General features: G+C 33.0%; 2 protein-coding genes across 3 annotated transcripts; both read left to right on the forward strand.

Annotated features, from left to right (window-relative positions):
* On the forward strand, positions 1-481 carry LOC132053921 (ethylene-responsive transcription factor 9-like). Its single transcript, XM_059446014.1, has 2 exons — positions 1-331; positions 393-481. Exons 1-2 carry the CDS (start codon positions 1-3, stop codon positions 479-481), a joined length of 420 nt encoding a protein of 139 aa, XP_059301997.1.
* Positions 482-9,007: 8,526 nt separating this feature from the next.
* LOC132052223 (inositol oxygenase 1-like) lies at positions 9,008-12,029 on the forward strand. Of its 2 annotated transcripts, XM_059443650.1 has the most exons (10): positions 9,010-9,195; positions 9,303-9,405; positions 9,983-10,064; positions 10,158-10,362; positions 10,450-10,562; positions 10,688-10,810; positions 11,014-11,083; positions 11,202-11,280; positions 11,483-11,564; positions 11,823-12,029. In XM_059443650.1, the coding sequence occupies exons 1-10, from the start codon at positions 9,165-9,167 to the stop codon at positions 11,847-11,849; spliced, it is 915 nt and encodes a 304-aa protein (XP_059299633.1). In that variant the 5' UTR covers positions 9,010-9,164; the 3' UTR covers positions 11,850-12,029. The 2 variants fall into 2 exon arrangements, with proteins under 2 accessions (XP_059299634.1, XP_059299633.1); XM_059443651.1 differs by lacking the exon at positions 11,202-11,280 and having other exon boundaries at positions 9,008-9,195.
* The last annotated feature ends 7,032 nt before the right edge of the window (positions 12,030-19,061 follow it).

Raw genomic sequence — 19,061 nt, forward strand, 5'->3', positions numbered from 1 at the left:
ATGACGGTGGCGATTCGCCCAAATGAGATGCATTATAGCGGTGTGAGGAACAGGCTATGGTGCAGGCACGTGGCTGAAATCAGAGATCCTCTCCAGAGGACACATGTCTGGCTCGGGACTTTTGATAGACCTGTGGAAGCTGCTCGGGCTTATGATATGGCGGCGAGGCTGTTTCACGGCCACAAGGCCATAACTAATTTCCCTTTTACAACTGAGGATAACCTCAGAAATGAGAAAGATTTTCTGAAAAAGCTTAATCCTAAGAATGCTAGTATCAATAGTAATTCTAATCAGAGCAACACTATAGGATCGTCTTGCAGACATGGTCACGGTAAGGTCTCCATTGCCAAATAAGAATCCTCTGTTTCATCATTTTCTGGCGTTTAACTCAGGTTCTGCTCCGCAGCCGACAACGCGTGATAAATTATTTCTCACGTTCCCAGAAGCTCGCCATGACGTCCGACGAGATGAAGCACATTGAAGCTCTTTTTTTTTTCTTTATGTTTTGGAGAATTAGATTTATATTATGGGTGGATTTTTTCCCTTTTAAATCCACGTCAACTAAACTTTAACATGCTGACACGCTCGTGAGTCTCACTTTTTGTGCCAGGTAAGCTTTTTGTGTCTAATTGACACTTGGTTTAGGCGTTCAATACGAACCACTCTTGGCCTTGAATGAAAAAGGCAAAAAGAAAAGAAAATTAATACATGGTGATTAAAAGAAACTCACATAAATTTATCCAAAAAAAAAAAAAGATTAAAAGAAACTCACACTGAACAGCCGTGTTGGGTATCCTCTTTTGGGGACTTTATAGCTGGGGCGCTATACTTTGTACTTTGTGTGTTAAAAAGGGGTACACATGGCAGATCCAAGGTCGTTAGTTAGTAAGTAGTAACTTTGCAACATGACATCATACTTACATCATTCTTACGCAAGAATTACAGCTTTCAACTCTTTTGCACCTAACAAATCGGTTACTAATTCTGTCTTCTTTCCTTTGTTAAAGCAAGAGAAGTTAAAAAAGGAGAAGTAAAGACATTCCAAAATTTTGAATCTTGTGGAGTACTAGTTTTGAATGTTTAATTTAAAATTTTAAATGTTTAACTGTAATTTAATATATTAGGATAATAATACTTTTGATCCCTCAACTAATGGTAAATTTTGATTTTAGTATTTAATATTTGACTAAGCATATTTAACCTTCATTTAATTAAAATGTGTGTTTTATAGAGTAGTTTATATGTTGTATTTTAATTATTTTAGAACTATATTCTCATCAAATATGAAGTAAAAAATCAAGTTAACATAATAAATGAGTAATTAATTGATAGAACAATTAATAATTATGTTAAATTTACAAATATTCACGAGTAATAAAATTAAAAGTGCATATTTTAATTAATTGAAAATAAAATATAATTAACCAAATCCGTTTATTTTAGAATTGATTTCTGAATCAAATTGATGCAATCATATTTTTTGGGTTATTGCCGGTTATTTTAGCTAGAAGTATAATTCTTATCTTATGTTTGTTGTTAAATTGCAACACAGCGATGGGTTATTTCGTTCAGTCTCAACCTGTAAATTACTTTCTAAAAAGATATGATTAGTTATGGGAGGCTCAATGAGTTGAAAAGAACAATGGTAAAATATCGCTTGTGTATCAACTTATGAAAATACTAATTGGTAAAAGATCACATTACATTTTTTATATTGTTATATGCATTTGATGTGCTCGGTTCTTTAGTTTTCATTAAATGTTAGTATTTGATGGTGCATACATATGTTCGATTATATGTAGCAAATCAATTTTTTAATGAACCATCTACAATTATAAAAGGATAAAGGTCGATATTTTAGAAAAAAATTGACCTTGAGCCGTTAACTGTTGGACCGTGAACCCAGTGTTTGGAACCAGGGTGAAATATTTTAGAGTACGTGGTTCGCTTGTATCTTTATTTTCGTTATAATTATACTGCAATTTTGATTTTTATAATATTCATTGTATATAACAATCTAAAGAATTAACTATTCCAGGATAGAACAAGCAGTAATGAATTTGCTCTTTGGCCAACGCCTTTTTGCATGAATATCGAGAAGGTATTATTAAAATTGCAATTAATATCACTATATTGCAATTTCAGTATAGTTCTGTCCCCAGTTACATGTGACTTCTTAACATTAATTATTTTATAATTGAGCACGAATACTATATACAATGAAAATTCTTTTAGCGGGAAAGAAGTTTGTCCGTGTCAGAATAGAACATGTACGTTTTCGTAATGTACAGAAGTGGTTATAGTGGTACTTTTTAATTATTATTTTTTCTTGGCCATGAATGAAAACGGCAAAGAGAAAAGAAAATTGAGTTTACACCTGTTGATCAAAAGAAACTCACATAAATTTATCCAAAAAATAAATAATAAAAGAAACTCACATAAATTTATCCAAAAAATAAGTAATAAAAGAAACTCACACAGAATAGCCGTGTTAAGTATTCTCTTTTGGGGAGTTTACAGCTGGGGCGCTGTACTTTGTATTTTTGTGTTTAAAAAGGATACGTCGCAAAGTCGAGGTTGTTGCTTAATAACTCTGCCACATGACATCATACTTGCGTCATTCTTACGCAAGGATTACAGCTTTCAGCTCTTTAATTTCTCATCCAACTCTTCTGCACCTAACTAATCGGTTACTAATTACGTCTTCCTTCCTTTGCTAATTAAAGCAAGAGAAGTTAAAATAGGATAAGTAAGAGAATCCAAAATTTTGAAGTTTGTTCTAGTTTTGAATGTTTAATTTAAAATTGTACTTTTGATATTAGAATAATAATACTTTTGATCCCTCAACTAATGGTAAATTTTGATTATAATCTATTTATTATTAATATAAAAAATTTGATCCCCCCAAATTTGCTCTTCTAGTACACTTTTTGTTTGATTAATTATGTAACAAAAGGGCGGTCAGTGTTATATGATATTTCATTACAGCAGTAACTACGTACAAGACATTTTTTGTCGCATAGACTGTTATGAATACTATTTAATCATGATTAATAATGTATCAACTTGTAATACATCCAATGTAATACGAAAAGAAATTTAGAAAAAGTTACCAACTTAACTACTGCTACTCTTCATAAAGTTAAATTAATTTGATTAGGTGCAAACTTAAATGCAATCAATTTTTCTTCTTCGTTTTACTTTCCCATGTTTCTGAAATTAGATATTTGTGAAGATCCTAGGTTTAAAAGAAATTATTCACTTTCCATACTGTCTTTAACATGAAATTTAAACAGTACTTACTAATATATATGATACTACAAATAAGTAAACTTAGGGCAGGATAGCAAACGAGGAATGGTAATTGAAGTATCGTTCGAGCACACAGCCACCCATTTGGTGACAAAAGCATGTTTTGTTTTATTAGTAGGCGTTTGGCCATGCGTTTTCAAACCATGGTTTCAAACTAGCGTTTGGACATGCGTTTTCACTAATGGTTTGAAACCCTAAATCATCCAAAAAGGCATGATTTGGGATTTGAAACCACGGTTTCAACTTTTTTAAATATAAAATTTAACCCATAAGTTTATATTTTGTAAAAACACACCCATAAGTTGGTAGATATTTTTAACAATTACCCCCATCAATCATTTACTAGTCTCATTAACTTCCACCAATCTTTATTTATGTGGGAGGATTATATTAAAGAGTAGTTACATTACTATTCATGTTAAATTTTCGTTTTTATTAAACTAAAGATTGATTAATTGATGTTGCATTTTTTAGAAAGCCCTTCTAGTAGTATACTAATTTTGTTATAAACTATAATTTGCTCATTTGGTAAGGTTGTATAAAAATTGAGAATGTTTTGATAGTTTTCACAATTTGGGGGGGTTTTATATCTATAAGAGAAAATACAACTTAAAATATCCAAATTGCATGTCCAAACATGTTTGAAACCATGTCCAAACGGGCCTTAGTTGAACAAAGTGACAGCTACATTAGTCTTTTGTCATTTGTGAATCCATTTTTCTATGGTAGATGTAAGCGGTGGTGGATCCAGAATTTTTACTCAGGATGTTCGAAAAAAATAATAAAATAAATTTAATGAATATTGTTGTTCCTAGGAATCGAACCTAGGGCACTAGAGACAATTTTGAACACTTTGGACCGCTTGAGCTAACATTTTAATTTGTTCAGAATATTCAAAAGTTAATATATATACATAATTTTTTGGCGAGGATATTCGTGTGAACACCTCCTCACCCTCTAAATTCGTCCCTAGATGTAAGTGCATCTATTGTTACCGTTCAGATCTATCAATAAATAAAAGCTTTAAATTATAACTATATTCAAAATCATAATTATTTTATTGCCATAATGCCAGATAAGTAAGTTAAGTTAATACTCCTGTTATCCCATTTAAGCGTAGCGATAACTATATTCAACATCATAATTATTTTATTGCCATATAAGTAAGTTAAGTTAATAGTGTTGTTGTCCCATTTAAGGGTAGCGATTGATATTTGTACACGGAGCTTAACAACAACAAAAAAATTACGTAAAACGTTTGGCTTATTATTTAATACATGGCATTTATTGTTATAGTTATAAAATTACATCATATTAAAAGTAAAGGCTAAATACATATGCGGCTCCTTAAATTTGTCCGAAATCTTTATTTAAACATTTATACTAAGAGTTGTTCATACTGAACACCTGAACTCAAGTTAATGCGTGACTATTCAAAAACTAATTGAAAATCTCTCAACAAAACAAAATGTGTGATTTTCACACGTGGTGACATGATAAATATAATAAATCGACACGCGACACCTGAAATTTTAAAATAAAATTTCTCTTGCTAATTTTTTTCAGAATCACCCCCCACCTCTGCCAATTCTATTCTTGGTCACCGATTATCCCGCCACTCAACACCGCCATTCCGAAGTATTACTCCAGTTCTCATCAAAGCCTCCAAATAGAATTTATCACGCGTTGTCGGCTGCGGGGCAGAATCTGAGTTAAACGATGAAACCAACGATTCTTAGTTGGCAACGACGACCTCACCGCACCGCCGCCAGATCTAGAAGACGATCTAATAGCACTGCTTTGATTGGCATTATTATTAGTACTCGCATTCTTAGGATTAGCTTTTCCAAAGAATCTTTCGCAGTTCTAAGGATAATCGTCTTCCAGACCTGGCTGCGGTGCGGGGAGGTCTCCATTGCCAAATAAAAATCCTCAATTTCATCGGTTTCCGGCGTTTAACCCAGGTTCTACCCCGCAGCCGACAACGCGTGATAAATTGTTTCTCACGTTCCCAAAAGCTCGCCACAGCGTCCGACGAGATGAAGGCCATTGAAGCTCATTCTTTTTTTTTTTTTTCTTCCTCTTTTTGTTTCGGAGAATTAGTTTTATATCATGGGTAGAATTTTTTCCTTTTAAATCGATGTCAGCCATGCTTAACATAAGTGAGTCTCACTTTGCTAGGTAAGATTTTTGGGTCTAATTTCATTCAAGTGTTCAATAGGAACCACTCTTATAGCCTATTTGATTTGCCTTATTTTTTAAAAGTCTTATTTTTTCAATAAGTGCTTATTTGTAAAAAAGTGAGGTGTTTAGCCAACTTTTGGGAGAAAATAAGTATTTTAGCAGCGTAGTTCGTTTTTGAAAAAAAAAAAAAAAAAAAAAAAAAATAGTTTTTTTTGCCTAAAAGACTTTTTGAAAAGACTTGAGAAAAATAGACATAGAAACACTTTTTAAAAGTTTGGCCAAACACTAATTCCTGCTCAAAAATGCTTTTTAAATTAATTGACCAAACACAAACTGCTTTTCGCCAAAAGTATTTTTTTTAAAAAATATTTTTTAAAATAAGTTAATTTTAGAAGCTTGGCCAAACAAGTTTAATATAAGTGCCTAAATGAAAGATTCGGACATGTTTAAACGGTATATGTATTCAGCCAAAAGATAATAGAAACTTCGAAAATTCAATTATTTGTAAATATAAAAACTTGTCTTTCCTTTTTAGATAAACCGAAAGGAAGGTATATTCCATTAAACAAGACAATAACAATATTGCGTTTGTTCTAATTTGTTTTGTTTGGTCCTGATCTGTTAAAAAAAAAAACCATATTGCACTTTTTTGAATATTATTATTAATAATTCGTACATTATTACCTTCAATAAGATATATTTTGATAGGAATAGCATGATCTACTGTAAATTTCACTTGAATGTTCTTCAATTTTACCTTTAATAAAAACTTTATGCATATTTAGTTCACATATATCAAAAACTTTTTGTATTTATTTGTTTGTTAAACTTTATATCTAGTCAAAGATGCAAAACAAATTAGATGGACCGAAATAGACTTAAAATCTTAAATTCATCTTATTCTTTTTCTTTTCTTAATTTTGCACCACTCCTTCCTAGCCATTCTCTTCTCTTCTTATATATACTCCCTCCTTTATATATTACTTATCCACTTTTCCTTTTACATGCCTTTTAAAAAATCATAAATTAATACGTATTTTATTATATTAGCCATATTTTTCTCTAATAAATTACACTTTAATCAATATTGATTACTTTAAAAGAAAATGCTAAGGTTAAAATAATTTTTTTTTTAATTAATTATATTTTGCAAATGAACAAATATTTTGAGATGAATATATTTACTAACGTGGACAACTAATATGAGGACGCAAGAGTAGCAGTTTCATAAACTCCATAAAATTCTTGTGATCACCAATTCCCAGTAAATATCCCACCAACCAGAAACGGGTCGAATGGGCTTGTTTTTCCGAGTTCTGTTGTGAAAAGTGATGGCCCAATAGTTAATGGCCACAAATTGGTAAATATCTCGGAGTAGTCGTAGTTCTTGACTGGGATCCACCTAAGAGTCAACGTAATCAAGAAGATGTATCATATCCTACTCAAAGCTGAGTCAGGTTGGCCCGTCCTACCAATATAATGCCAACTACTTACCGCTACACGTAAATAATAATTCCACATAAGTTAAGAGTTAGTTACATAAACTTGTCATCTATTCTAATTTTATACTCCCACCGCCCCACACTTGTCATCTATCCCACACTATCTTTAAGGCTGTTCGGAAAAAAATGTTACTGCCTTTTTTTATAATGAAAAATAAGTTAGCTGTCAGTTTTATTATTCTCAATGATGAAATAATTTATAACTATACAAATATTTAAGATTTATTTTAGATCACAAATTATAAAAATATTTTTATTTTTAAAATTTTATGTCTAGTTAAATGATGCCACATATTAAATGAAGGGAATATATCATACTGTTCGTTTTAGCTGTTTCAAAACGAGTGCTAAATACTACTGCATTACTTTTGAGCCTTATGACATGACTCAACATATTTAACTTGTAATAATTTAAAATGTGTCTTTTTGGTTTTTTATGTAGAAAATATTTTTTTTTACTGTTTAATAGAACTATATTATAGTCAAATATGGAGTAAGAGTACATTTAACATAACATATGAGTAATTAAGTGATAGAATGCTTAATAATCATGGTAAATTTGTAAATATTTACAATCAAAGAGATTAAAAGTGCACAATCTAATTAATTACACGTTTAATGCCTTTAGTCAAATAGCATAAGAACTAAAATTAAAATTTATCAGTAATTGAAAGATCAAAAGTGTTATTACCATGCACAACTTTTACCCCCTGTTTGGATGGTGGTTTCCGTGGTTCATTAATGTATGGTTTTTGTAAACTTGTGTTTGTTCCGTTGTTCTTATAATTACGTGGTATGGTATTATGAACCGTGGTTCGTTAAATGATTATATAACCACGAAAAGTACAATTTTTATATATGTAGTTGGTGGTTTTAAAGTAGTTACCTAGTTCATTCTCCATTATACCCCTACCCTCCACCCTCCAACCCACGCCACCCCCACCCTACCACTCACCCCCACCCCATCCCCGCCCCACCCTCCACCTTACCCCTCCCCCCGCCTTACCACACACCCCCACCCCCAACTACGCCACTCCTCTGCCACCCACCCCAACCACCACCCACTACCCCTCACTACCGCCCAACCCCACCCCGCAACAACTCACCCCCACCCTACCACCCATTACCCCACCCTCATCCTACAACCACCTGCCTCACGCCACCCAACCCTCCACCACCCCCACCCACTACCCCTCACCACCACGCAACCCCACCCACAACCACTCATCCCCACGCTACCACCCACTATCCCCACCCTCATCCCATAACCACCCACCTCACACCACCCACCCCCACTTACTACCTACTCATTTTTTAAAGTTTCTATTTTATTCTTTACCTAAGTTTTATTAATATATATAAACTAATTCTAATTAAGAGTTAAAGATATTTTAGTAAACTTACAAGTTATTATACAGTACCATACAGTCAAACCAAACAATACAAATGTTATTAAACCACAACAAACGATACAGTCTATCTACACATTGTCTTTCATTAATACAATACAATACAATACAACACTATACTGTACCATACCATACTATAGATTAATGAACCGCGTGAAACAACTATCCAAACAGAGGCTTATTCTTCTAAACTATAAGATTCAAAAGTGCTTTTTACATTGTTTATTTAAGGTGTGTTACAAAAAAAAAAAAAAAAAAAAAATGGAGGTCCAAACCTAGTTGCATGGGCAACCCCACATCTCCAATAGTTGCATGGCAACTTGTTCTTGCTTTTCATACTACTCTAACACAAGGAAGAAGGAGATTTGTATGTAGTGACATACTTGTTTCTACTGGATACAGCTGATCCCCATGTGTTTTTTATCCAAAAACTTGGAAGTAATGGATGACTACAATATTACAAAATATAATTAAATAAAAATAGTTGGGGGATACAAGTTTTGAGATTTTCAGGGAAGGACTCAAAACGTCCGAAATCTCAGGTAAGGACTCAAAAGGTCCGAAATCTCAGAGAAGGACTTTCCGGCAGTTATAAATACTGTCCTTCTTTTATAACCTAAAATATGCCACCGCCTATTTTTCTCTCTTATCTATATGGTCCCTTCTTGATTTTTATATTTTTATTTTACATTATCAAAAGTTTAGATTTAGGTCCTTGTGTTATGGTTTGTGGGTTGCCTCTTTTTTTCATTCAACCATGACTATCCTCATTGAGCAGCCTCACTTTGGTAAAGATTTAATTTCTCCATTTCTTTAATTATTTTGAAAATGTATAGTAGTATTTTTTGTTCTTGAAAATCAAATTTTTTTTTTTTTGTTAAACAATGTTCCTCAGAGATCCAGGCAGAGGAGAAGAAGATCCATGACAATGAAACGGAATTGGTATTGGATGGTGGATTTACTGTGCCCCAAACCAATGCATTTGGCCATAACTTTAGGTCCTTGTCTTAGTTTTGTGGTCTATTTCCTTAAATCTCTTTTTATTTTTTGCTTTGAAATAATCCTATACAAATATATACTACAGGTAAAATGGAGTCTGGATTTGGGACGATATTCATAAATCTCAGATCAACTCGAAAACGTCATATTACTTTCAGAATTATAACTAAGTAACAATCTTAATTAACTGTAAACATCAAGACAAGATTTGGTGATATGAACACATGGCTCAGAATTTGGAAAAATAAGGAAAAAAAATACACGGCTCTGATTTAATGAGGATGTTTATGTTTAACTAAGTGGACTGTTTTTATTGGCCCAGGACATGATGTGGTGAAAGGCTCGTTACCATGGTTTTCTGTGTAAAGGAATAAATGGTCCTTCAGATTAATAATTCAGTGCCATTTTCTTAACCAATGAAGTGTTAAATAAATTAACCAACAGCCCATCTCTAAATTTCTTTTCTTTTTCTCTTTTTCCGGGAGAAAAAATATATGAAAAGAACTTGTTTCCCAGATGTACTACTGTTTTTGTTTGTAACAAATTAAATTGACCCAGTGGCAATATTCCAAACAGGGATTACAATGTAGAAAGTGCAAGGCAAGGGGGGGTAGAAAATTTTTACAGGATCAATCACTTGAATCAGACCTATGATTATGTAAGTGACCTTAGAAAATGTGTATCAGAATCATTTTTTTCTCTTCAAATTTTTTCATTTGAATTAATTAATTTTGAACCTGATGTGTTACAGGTAAGGAGGATGAGGGCAGAATATGCAAAAATGGACAAGGCAGAAATGAGTATCTGGGAATGCTGTGAACTACTGAATGATGTGGTTGATGACAGTGACCCTGATTTGGATGAACCTCAAATTCAACACCTGTTACAAAGTGCTGAAGCCATTAGGAAAGACTATCCTGATGAAGATTGGCTCCATTTGACTGCCCTTATTCATGGTACTATACTTTTCAATACTCATTTTTGTTGTATTAAAATTAGATGAGACTAATTAAGATTGTGGTGCTATATTTTTTGGTGTTAAGATCTGGGGAAAGTGCTTCTACTTCCTAGCTTTGGCGAGCTTCCTCAATGGGCTGTTGTTGGTGACACATACCCTGTTGGCTGTGCTTTCGATGACTCTATTGTCCACTCCAAGGTTTCTTTTTTACTTGCTCTAATGACTTCCTAAAATGACTAAATTAAACACATTGGAATTTAGTTAGTTAGTACTAATTTTTTTTCCTAATGAACTAATTTTGTCTATTTAATGCGTTGATGCAGTACTTTAGGGAAAATCCTGACTACAATAATCCAGCTTACAACTCCAAATATGGAGTTTACTCGGAGGGTTGTGGTCTGGAGAAGGTTATGATGTCATGGGGTCACGATGATTATATGTATTTGGTATATTCTTTACACCAAATCGTTTTCAATCACTAATTCAAATTTGTATCACATAAAATTTATTAAAAAGGACAAATCTCCCAAGCAAGATCCTTCTAAATCCAAATATTTTTAATAATTGTTGTACGTAGTCCAGGTTATGATTTCGTGGTCATTATTAGCTTGTACGTGATTAAATTAAAAGGAGTGTTATTCACGTGCAGGTTGCAAAAGAGAATGGGACAACATTGCCATCAGCTGGTCTTTTCATCATTAGATATCATTCATTTTACGGTAATGACAAAAAGGAAAAGAAAGCTTTAAGTTTAATTTGTGGCTTGAATTTTTGATTTGATATTATTTAACTACGTATAAGGGACTAAATGTTGATGTGATTTGTTAAATCTGGCAGCCCTGCATAGGTCCGGAGCTTACAAGCACCTGATGAACGAGGAAGATAAGGAAAATCTTAAGTGGCTTCATGTTTTTAAGTAAGATTTTCCTTCTTCTTCATCTCCAATGTAATAATTGTCTTTAACAAACTAAATTTGTTTGAAAATATCTCACATTAAAATAAGAAGCTTTTTCTATCCCAATTAATGGGCTGTTAATTAAATGCTTAAAAAATGATGTAACACTTAGCAGAGATGATTTTTTGTTAGACACTGATTTTTGGTTTTTTATTATGTGCAGCAAGTACGACTTATACAGCAAAAGCAAATTTAAGGTTAACGTGGAAGAGGTCAAACCATACTACATGTCTCTCATTGAAAAGGTGAGTTGGCGCTTCTTAAGTGCTCCCTCCCTGTCCTTTTAAATTTTGCTTTAAGTCAAATCAATTTAGTTCAAAATGTTGATTTTGGAAAATCAAAAAGAAAAATTCTTCATCAAATCTATTATTACTCCGACAAAATTTAAAAGGACAAGGGGAGTAACCCTTTTTAAAATTTAAGCGACCTATTGGTAACAATTAATTTGTAGTAACAATTAATTTGCCGATTTTTCTAACTGATTGGGATGTGATATTGTGCAGTATTTCCCCGCGAAGCTAAAATGGTGAGGAGCTGAGTTTATTAACATATGGAAGAGCTTACAAATGAGAAAATAATAAGGACTGTATGATCCTATAGTTGGATAGTTTTTAGTTTTATCCTATCTTACTTTCTGTCTTTTTTTTTATGTTTTGCGATGTGAAAATATGGTCTGGCTATGCAATAAAAGTGGATGTTTAAGTTCTCTATTCTGTTCTTCTCTTTGCACATCAATCACCTTTGCTATTGCAACTGCTTTTTCGCTTAAATGAACAAATGAAAAATTAAGGATAAGGACAAGAAAAATTAAGGATAAGGCCAAGTTGAATGCCCATTTTCTTACAAATCGTTAGTCATTGTCCGTGACGAAATTAAAATTTTCATTAACGAGATTCAATTAAGTCTTTTAAAATATGAAAAAAGAAGTACATATATAGCTAAAGAAATTCAATATATACTACAATATATACATACAAAATTAACCTATCTACATAATGTAAATTTCAGACGAAATAATATTACGTAATTTATTCCCTTTGAACCAGAGTAGCTCCGCTCCTGCTGTTGATTAGCAGTTCCTCTCCTAAGTCTTTCAATATTGCCAATGGCACTGTTGAAAACACTGCAGGAAAAAGAACATGCAAATTGAGATAAAATCTTTAAAATTTGGGGAAACAATTTCATAACAATTTGAATTTCTTGCAACTGTTTTGCCTATTAAGTGAAAGAAAGATACTACGGACAAACTCGTACTATATCAAAAGGATGCATGTTGGATTGGACGACTTAAATGAATTTTGGTACTTTTTTTTTGGTCCACAATTTAGAGTACCAATGATTAGAGAATCGTACGCTGCTTTCTGTCTCTAAAGTCTCAACCATTAGTTTTTCTCTACTGATTTTTTTTCTCTCTCTTCTGGACTTACTGTTTTATAATACCAAGAATTGTGTGGTTATGGCTTGATCAACGGCTTAAAACAACACCTACGGCTTAAAAAAACGTGATTTAGTTTTAAAGAACCAGAGTTAATTTCGTTCCACCACTTCGACAAATTCTTTCGCAGCAGCTTGAACTGAACCGGGGCTATGAACGTGAACGAGAGAAAAACAAAGCCAAATTTCTGCTTTGTTATTCCCATCATCCGGTAACCACAAGATGATCCACAAGAAAGGTGGCGGGATTCAGTTAATTTTATTTGATGCACTTTGACAGGATGTGAAGTTTAATCAATAAAGAAAGGTAGTTGGGATTTGTCTTTTAGAAATAACATAGTAAATATTCATATAGCTATAAATATCTGATTAAGGTTAAAATAAAAAATTTAAAATTTAAATCATTTCTAACTATAAAAATATATCGCTCTCTGTGTTTTTGTGACGGACAAAAAAAAGTGAATTACATAAGTTATTACATAAGGGTACTTTACTTATTTATACAAAATGACTGAATCGAATTTTTGACGTAAGCTTTTTTCCGTTTTCAATTTTTTCGATTTTTTTCTGGTAACATATATACATTTTCCCTTCATTTCAAATTCCAAATTTGTTCATTTTAAAGCTTGCTCTGTCATTTAAAAGACTAAAAGGGTAGTACTACTTAGCATTTTACAAAAAAGTTTTTTGTAATTACTGCTGATTATTGGAGACAAAGATAACATAAGGTTTAAATGCTAAAATATCTTGAAAAGAAGACACTGGTTGTGCAGGAGATATAAATATTTCATAAATGCTTACAAATCTAGAATTTGCACATACTGTTGCTCAATGAAATATACCAGTTGCTCAACTTATACTCCAGTATTTTCATTTTGAAACATCATACAATTTTCTAAATCCGATTCATTACAGGGCAAGTTACATATTTAGCCAGTCGGTGAAAAATAATACATTTGCTAGCCAAATATATAGAAAAGTACACATTATTATGTATAGAATATGTATATTATACATTCATAGACAAAAAAATTGCTGGCAATTATTTTTGTGGTCGGCTGTTTATGTCAAGTTCCGTATCATAGCCTGGTTTCTAATACATACCAAAGTCACGGTGAGAAGAAGTAGGCCCAAACAGAAAAGCGGCCCAAAGTAAGATTCTATGAATCTGGTTTATCCTAAACCTGTAAATCTGAAACATCCAAATCACATGCTGTCAGTCACAGAAAAATAATTTTTGAAAATATGTACTAAATCAACTAAGTTTTTGTAGAAAATAAAATATTACACCATCTGTTAACTTTCATGTGATGTTTTCCATTTTACTATGTTGAAAACAATGATATTCTTTTAAATTTAAAAATAATTAACTTTAAAATTTTATTTTAAGTTTAATGAAATGATTTTATGACCACATCTTGTCGCATTTAACACCAGATGTTTTAAAGTTTTTATTTCTTATACTCAACGACCAATCAAACACATTCAGATAAAATAAAACGAATTGAGTAGTATATATTGTCGATTTAGTTCAGTTCGCCATTCCTTGAGTCTTGCTTTTCAAAGTCACGCTATGGCCTCACTATGGCTGTGGCTCTCTGCAATTTGTGCCGGATGTTTCACACAAACAAATGTTGACACCCAATTTTGTCCCGCCTTCCATAAATATTTATTTACATTTATAGTATTTTTGGCAATTTAAGAAATGATTCTTCGTATTTTTACTATAATTATTGGATTTTCTACCGACGTTTCATTATTCCATTGCAGTCACTAGCGGTCATTATTTTTATCCTTATTGCTACTATTATTATTAGTATTATATTTATTATTATTAGTATTATTATTATTATTATATTATTATTAATTCGCGTTATAATCATTTCAAAGATTTTTACCATCGTATGCACACGCATCGCATTATTTCGCAGATTAAATAATAGTGTTTATTTACTATTGGATTTCAAATATATTATCGCACGGCTATTACGACGTCATTTTATTTTATCTGAGTACTAATAAATACATACTTTTATATAAGATAATATTTTAACACGCGTTAGCATATAATTAATTTAAATGGATATTTTATTTAAATTCAGGAGCCAAGTTATTCAGCTCATATTTTAATTCATCTAACTCAAAACCGAACCCAATCAACCCATATTATTTTCGGAGCAGTCCATAAAATCAACCCATTCTTTAATTCACTAGCCCAAACCAATTAATCCACTTTAATATCCAGCCCAACGTTTTAATACCCGCCCAACCCAATACACCCGACCCGACCCGGTTCTATCAAAAGTGGATGAAAACCTAAAGGGTTTTCATCTCTTCTTCAGCGCCGCACCTCACCTTCTCTACCTTCTTTTCCTCTCTTCTCTCTTTCGTCTCCCTCTCTCTCCCACGCTCCTCTCTCTCTTCTCTGCTTTCATCGACCAAAATGGCAAGGCGACAGACGCCTTTCACCTTCCCCAGGCCTTGCATGGCCATTTCGGGGAAGGCGATTAATGATCGGTCAGAGGTCAACGTTTGAAGGTTTGGATCTTTGCTTCGCCTGCTCGTCGATCTGAAGATCTCTTAATGAATTTTGTTTGTTTGTGAAAAGAAAACCCCTTTTCTCATTAGTCTTTTTATTTCCGGGTACAAGATTTTTAATGGTAGTTGTCTTCTTCCACTGGGTGTCGGATCAACAACAGGGGGTTTTGAACGGGTGTTGACCTAGAAATCCCGCCCAAAATTTCAACCCAGAAACCCTAGAAGATCTTCCTATAAATAATCGGCTTTTGGTCATTTGAGGGGGTCTTTTTTTGGACGGCGAGGTCTGATTCGATAAAATAGTTACAGTTTTACAAAAGAAAAGAAGAGATTGAAAGAGGGAAGGAAACCAGATTCAAAAAAAAGGAAAACGGAGAGGAGAGGAAAAAAAAAAAAAAAAAGGAGAGAAAAAGTGATAGTATTATAAAAGAGAGAAAGGGCTTATAGTTCAAAAATTACTTTATTTTTTTGGGTTTGAGTTTTGTTCAAACGGGATCCGAGTTCGTCGCGTTCGAGCGTTGAATCCGTGACCTAAATCCCAGTTCACTGCACCCGAAGAAGGTCAGTAAACTTCGTATTTTTTTTTATCTTCCAGCTCTTGCATGTAGTGCGTCTCTATACTTAATTTTCTATTTAGTTCAACATGTCGCTAGGGTGTGTTTAAATGCTTATATGATGTAGTTTCACTGTCTCACTTAGTGCTTGTTGTTAGTTTGCCTTCCTTAAACATTAGTTCAATTTAAGACGTGTTTGAATGCTCTTGATTAATGCTTAGTTTGCTTTATACTTATAACAAGCCTGTTAGTTTAAATGGGTACGAAAGCATTGTGTAATTTGTCCATGTTAAGCATGTGTCCTGTGTTAGTTGAACGATCTAAAGTATAGTTCAGATATGTTAATTTTGAATCTAATTGCCAGTGCGTGTTAGTCCAGTTTAGACTATTATTTGCTTGAGTACTGATTCTGTTAGTCTATTATTACGGTAGATGTAATGCTGTGATTGGTCTGATGAAGTTTAGAAGTTAATGTTTATTATGGTTTAATGGTTCTTAACCCCCAAAATTGTCCTTTATGTTTCAATAAATCTATAGTCATCCAAATATATGCCCGCATACATGTCACCCCTTGAGTTTGCTAAAGTTGAGCAGATCTGGTCTATCCCCTTGTTTATTTTGGTTTTTGGTTCCTATGCAATCATGAGCAATTTGTTATGTGTTTCAGTTATTTAGTTTGTTTTGCCTAGTGTTGCAGTTGGTAAGAAACTGTATTTAGTCTTTTAGTTTGTTTGCTTAGTATTGTAAGGGGTATGAAACCATGTTTAGCCATTGAGTCTGTTCATGCTTAATATTGTAGTTAGTATAAAATTACACTCAAGGTGGCCTAGTTTGTTTGCTACAATTTGGAACTGTGATCGTAGTCGAAGGAGAAAGACCCTCCTGTTTTGCTTAGTAATTGAATGGCCTAGCCTGCTTAAGTTAGTTTAATCCGATGAAGTTTTTATCCGATAAGTTATTTTGACAGCGAAGTATGATTGGATATTTGTTTGGCTTAGCCTAATCAAAGTATGTCTTTATGTTATTCTAGCCTAAGTCTATCCACGTTCAAGCATACGTAGGATATCCTGCTATGGTTAATCATGGTTTATATGTCATATGTGCGTTGTGAATTAGTTAGTGACTGCATAGTGAATGTATGGTCTTTAGAATCTGCCGAAGTATACTTAAATATACATAGGGTATACATAAGTCATATGTCCTGTCCTAAAAACTGAAACTGCCATTTTATTTTTTAGGGCATTTTATTTGGTTTGGAGCCTTCCTTATTTCTTTACGTTTCTCTTTCTTGCGCACTATAAAATTATATCACTGTTCTAATTCTTTTCTTTTTCTTTTCTTTTGCATGACATCCGGGATTGCAAGGAGTCTCAATTGAGACTCGATTCTGCCACGAGATCAAACGATCTCATTGCTCTATCCGTATTCTAGTCCACGAGAATTCGGCTAAAAAAAAATGATTGAGAAAATTTGTTGCGTTCTTAGCATATCGTGCATGTGTTTATTTAATTACGTTTTGTAGACGATTATTTAGCTACTTTAGAATAATTAATTTAGTGGGGATTACTTGGGACGTTAGTTTACATTAATAATGGAAATCTTTATTTTTTAGTTCATTTCGCGAAACGTTTTAGTATATCTATAAAAGAAAAAAAACGGATGGTAGTTTGAGATAATAAAAATGTATCAGTTTGCTAGTAGTAATGAATGAGCCAGTGGATAGTGAAATAAATATGATTTTTATATGGGTTGCTTCTGAAGTGCCAAATTAATTTAAAATGGACATTATTGCTATATAACCATAAAAGCATTTTAATGCATATTTTGAAAGAAAATCAGCTTTCAATGTTTTTTGAAGCCTTCATTTTCGATAAGTGCCTATATTAATCAAGGAAGGTTTGTTTGTAAAGTTATTTTTGCATTAGCCATTTGTCTATCTTATTTGGCTATTCAACATATTTTAGTTTGTTAAAATTAATACCTCAAACCATCTGAGTTATTTCAAATATTCATCAAAATGCTGCACAAACCCGCACTTTCTTTTACTTATATGCAAATTATTATATTTTCTAACAACATTTATAGGTCTTATTTTAAATAGCATTTAAAGTCTTCTTTATTATATTTTCTACGGGTCTTATCTTAAATAGCATTATTATATTTTCATTTAAGGCTTTAACGATATTTATAAGTCTTATTTTTAAATAGCATTATTATATTTTCCTTTAAAACCTTAGCAATATTTACAAGCCATTTTCTTAAAATTTAAATGCTATATTTGCATCTTTAACCTTAGCTAATTAACTTAAGTTTAGCCAGATAATCGTAGTTAACGGATCCTAGACGATGCTTAACCCCTTCCCTTTAGGATAATCTAGAACCCTTACTTAGAATTGAACTTAAGCAGACCATTAACGGAAGCTTTAGTTAAATAGGTGCCCTAATTCACCTTAAAATCAGTTAGGTGGCGACTCCTAAAATAAAACAATATAGGAATCTCCAATATGTTGTACCTAGTTTAACCCGTTTAAATGGGGTATAACAGCTTGGCGACTCCGCTGGGGACTTTAGGTTCTAAACCACAACAGACTTAGGTTAATTAATAATTGGTTGGATGTTTTGTTTGTTTTTCTTTGTTTTGCCTTATGTGCTTTTATTATTGTTTTGTATTTTATTCGTTTTTGCTATGTAATATGTATATTTCTGCTTTATTTAAATTGGCATTCCGCTCATACTCCCTCCACTCCTGGAAAACTCACACAATTCACACACTTAAAACGGTTTCGCGGTTCGCGGTCGTGTACTACTAAATTACCCCTTTAGTTGGATCGATCTTGTGGATTTAGTCGATCGGCGGTGCAGTCGACAGCCACGGACTTTCCACTCCCAAGTTGTCCGCTTAGGGGAACCTTGCATCGTAGGAAACCGCTCCTAGTCAGCCTAAGATAGAGCTAAACCAAAACCCTCTTTAAGAGCATGCACTAGCCTAGGAGGCTCAATACCCAAGGTGTATTAAGTCCATTAGTCAACCTCGTCCAAATGTCCGAGTGGGTCTATGACCCCAAGCGACGATTATCATGTTATATGCATTGATTTGAAGGATAAACATGCGTATTATGTGGACCATGTGCTATTTAGGTGGAACTAATCGCTTGTATACGTTGGTGCAGACCACGAGTCGGCCATGATACGAGCGACGGCATTTAATTACGAGCA

Source organism: Lycium ferocissimum, chromosome 4 (genome assembly GCF_029784015.1).
Source record: "Lycium ferocissimum isolate CSIRO_LF1 chromosome 4, AGI_CSIRO_Lferr_CH_V1, whole genome shotgun sequence".
Taxonomy (NCBI): domain Eukaryota; kingdom Viridiplantae; phylum Streptophyta; class Magnoliopsida; order Solanales; family Solanaceae; genus Lycium; species Lycium ferocissimum.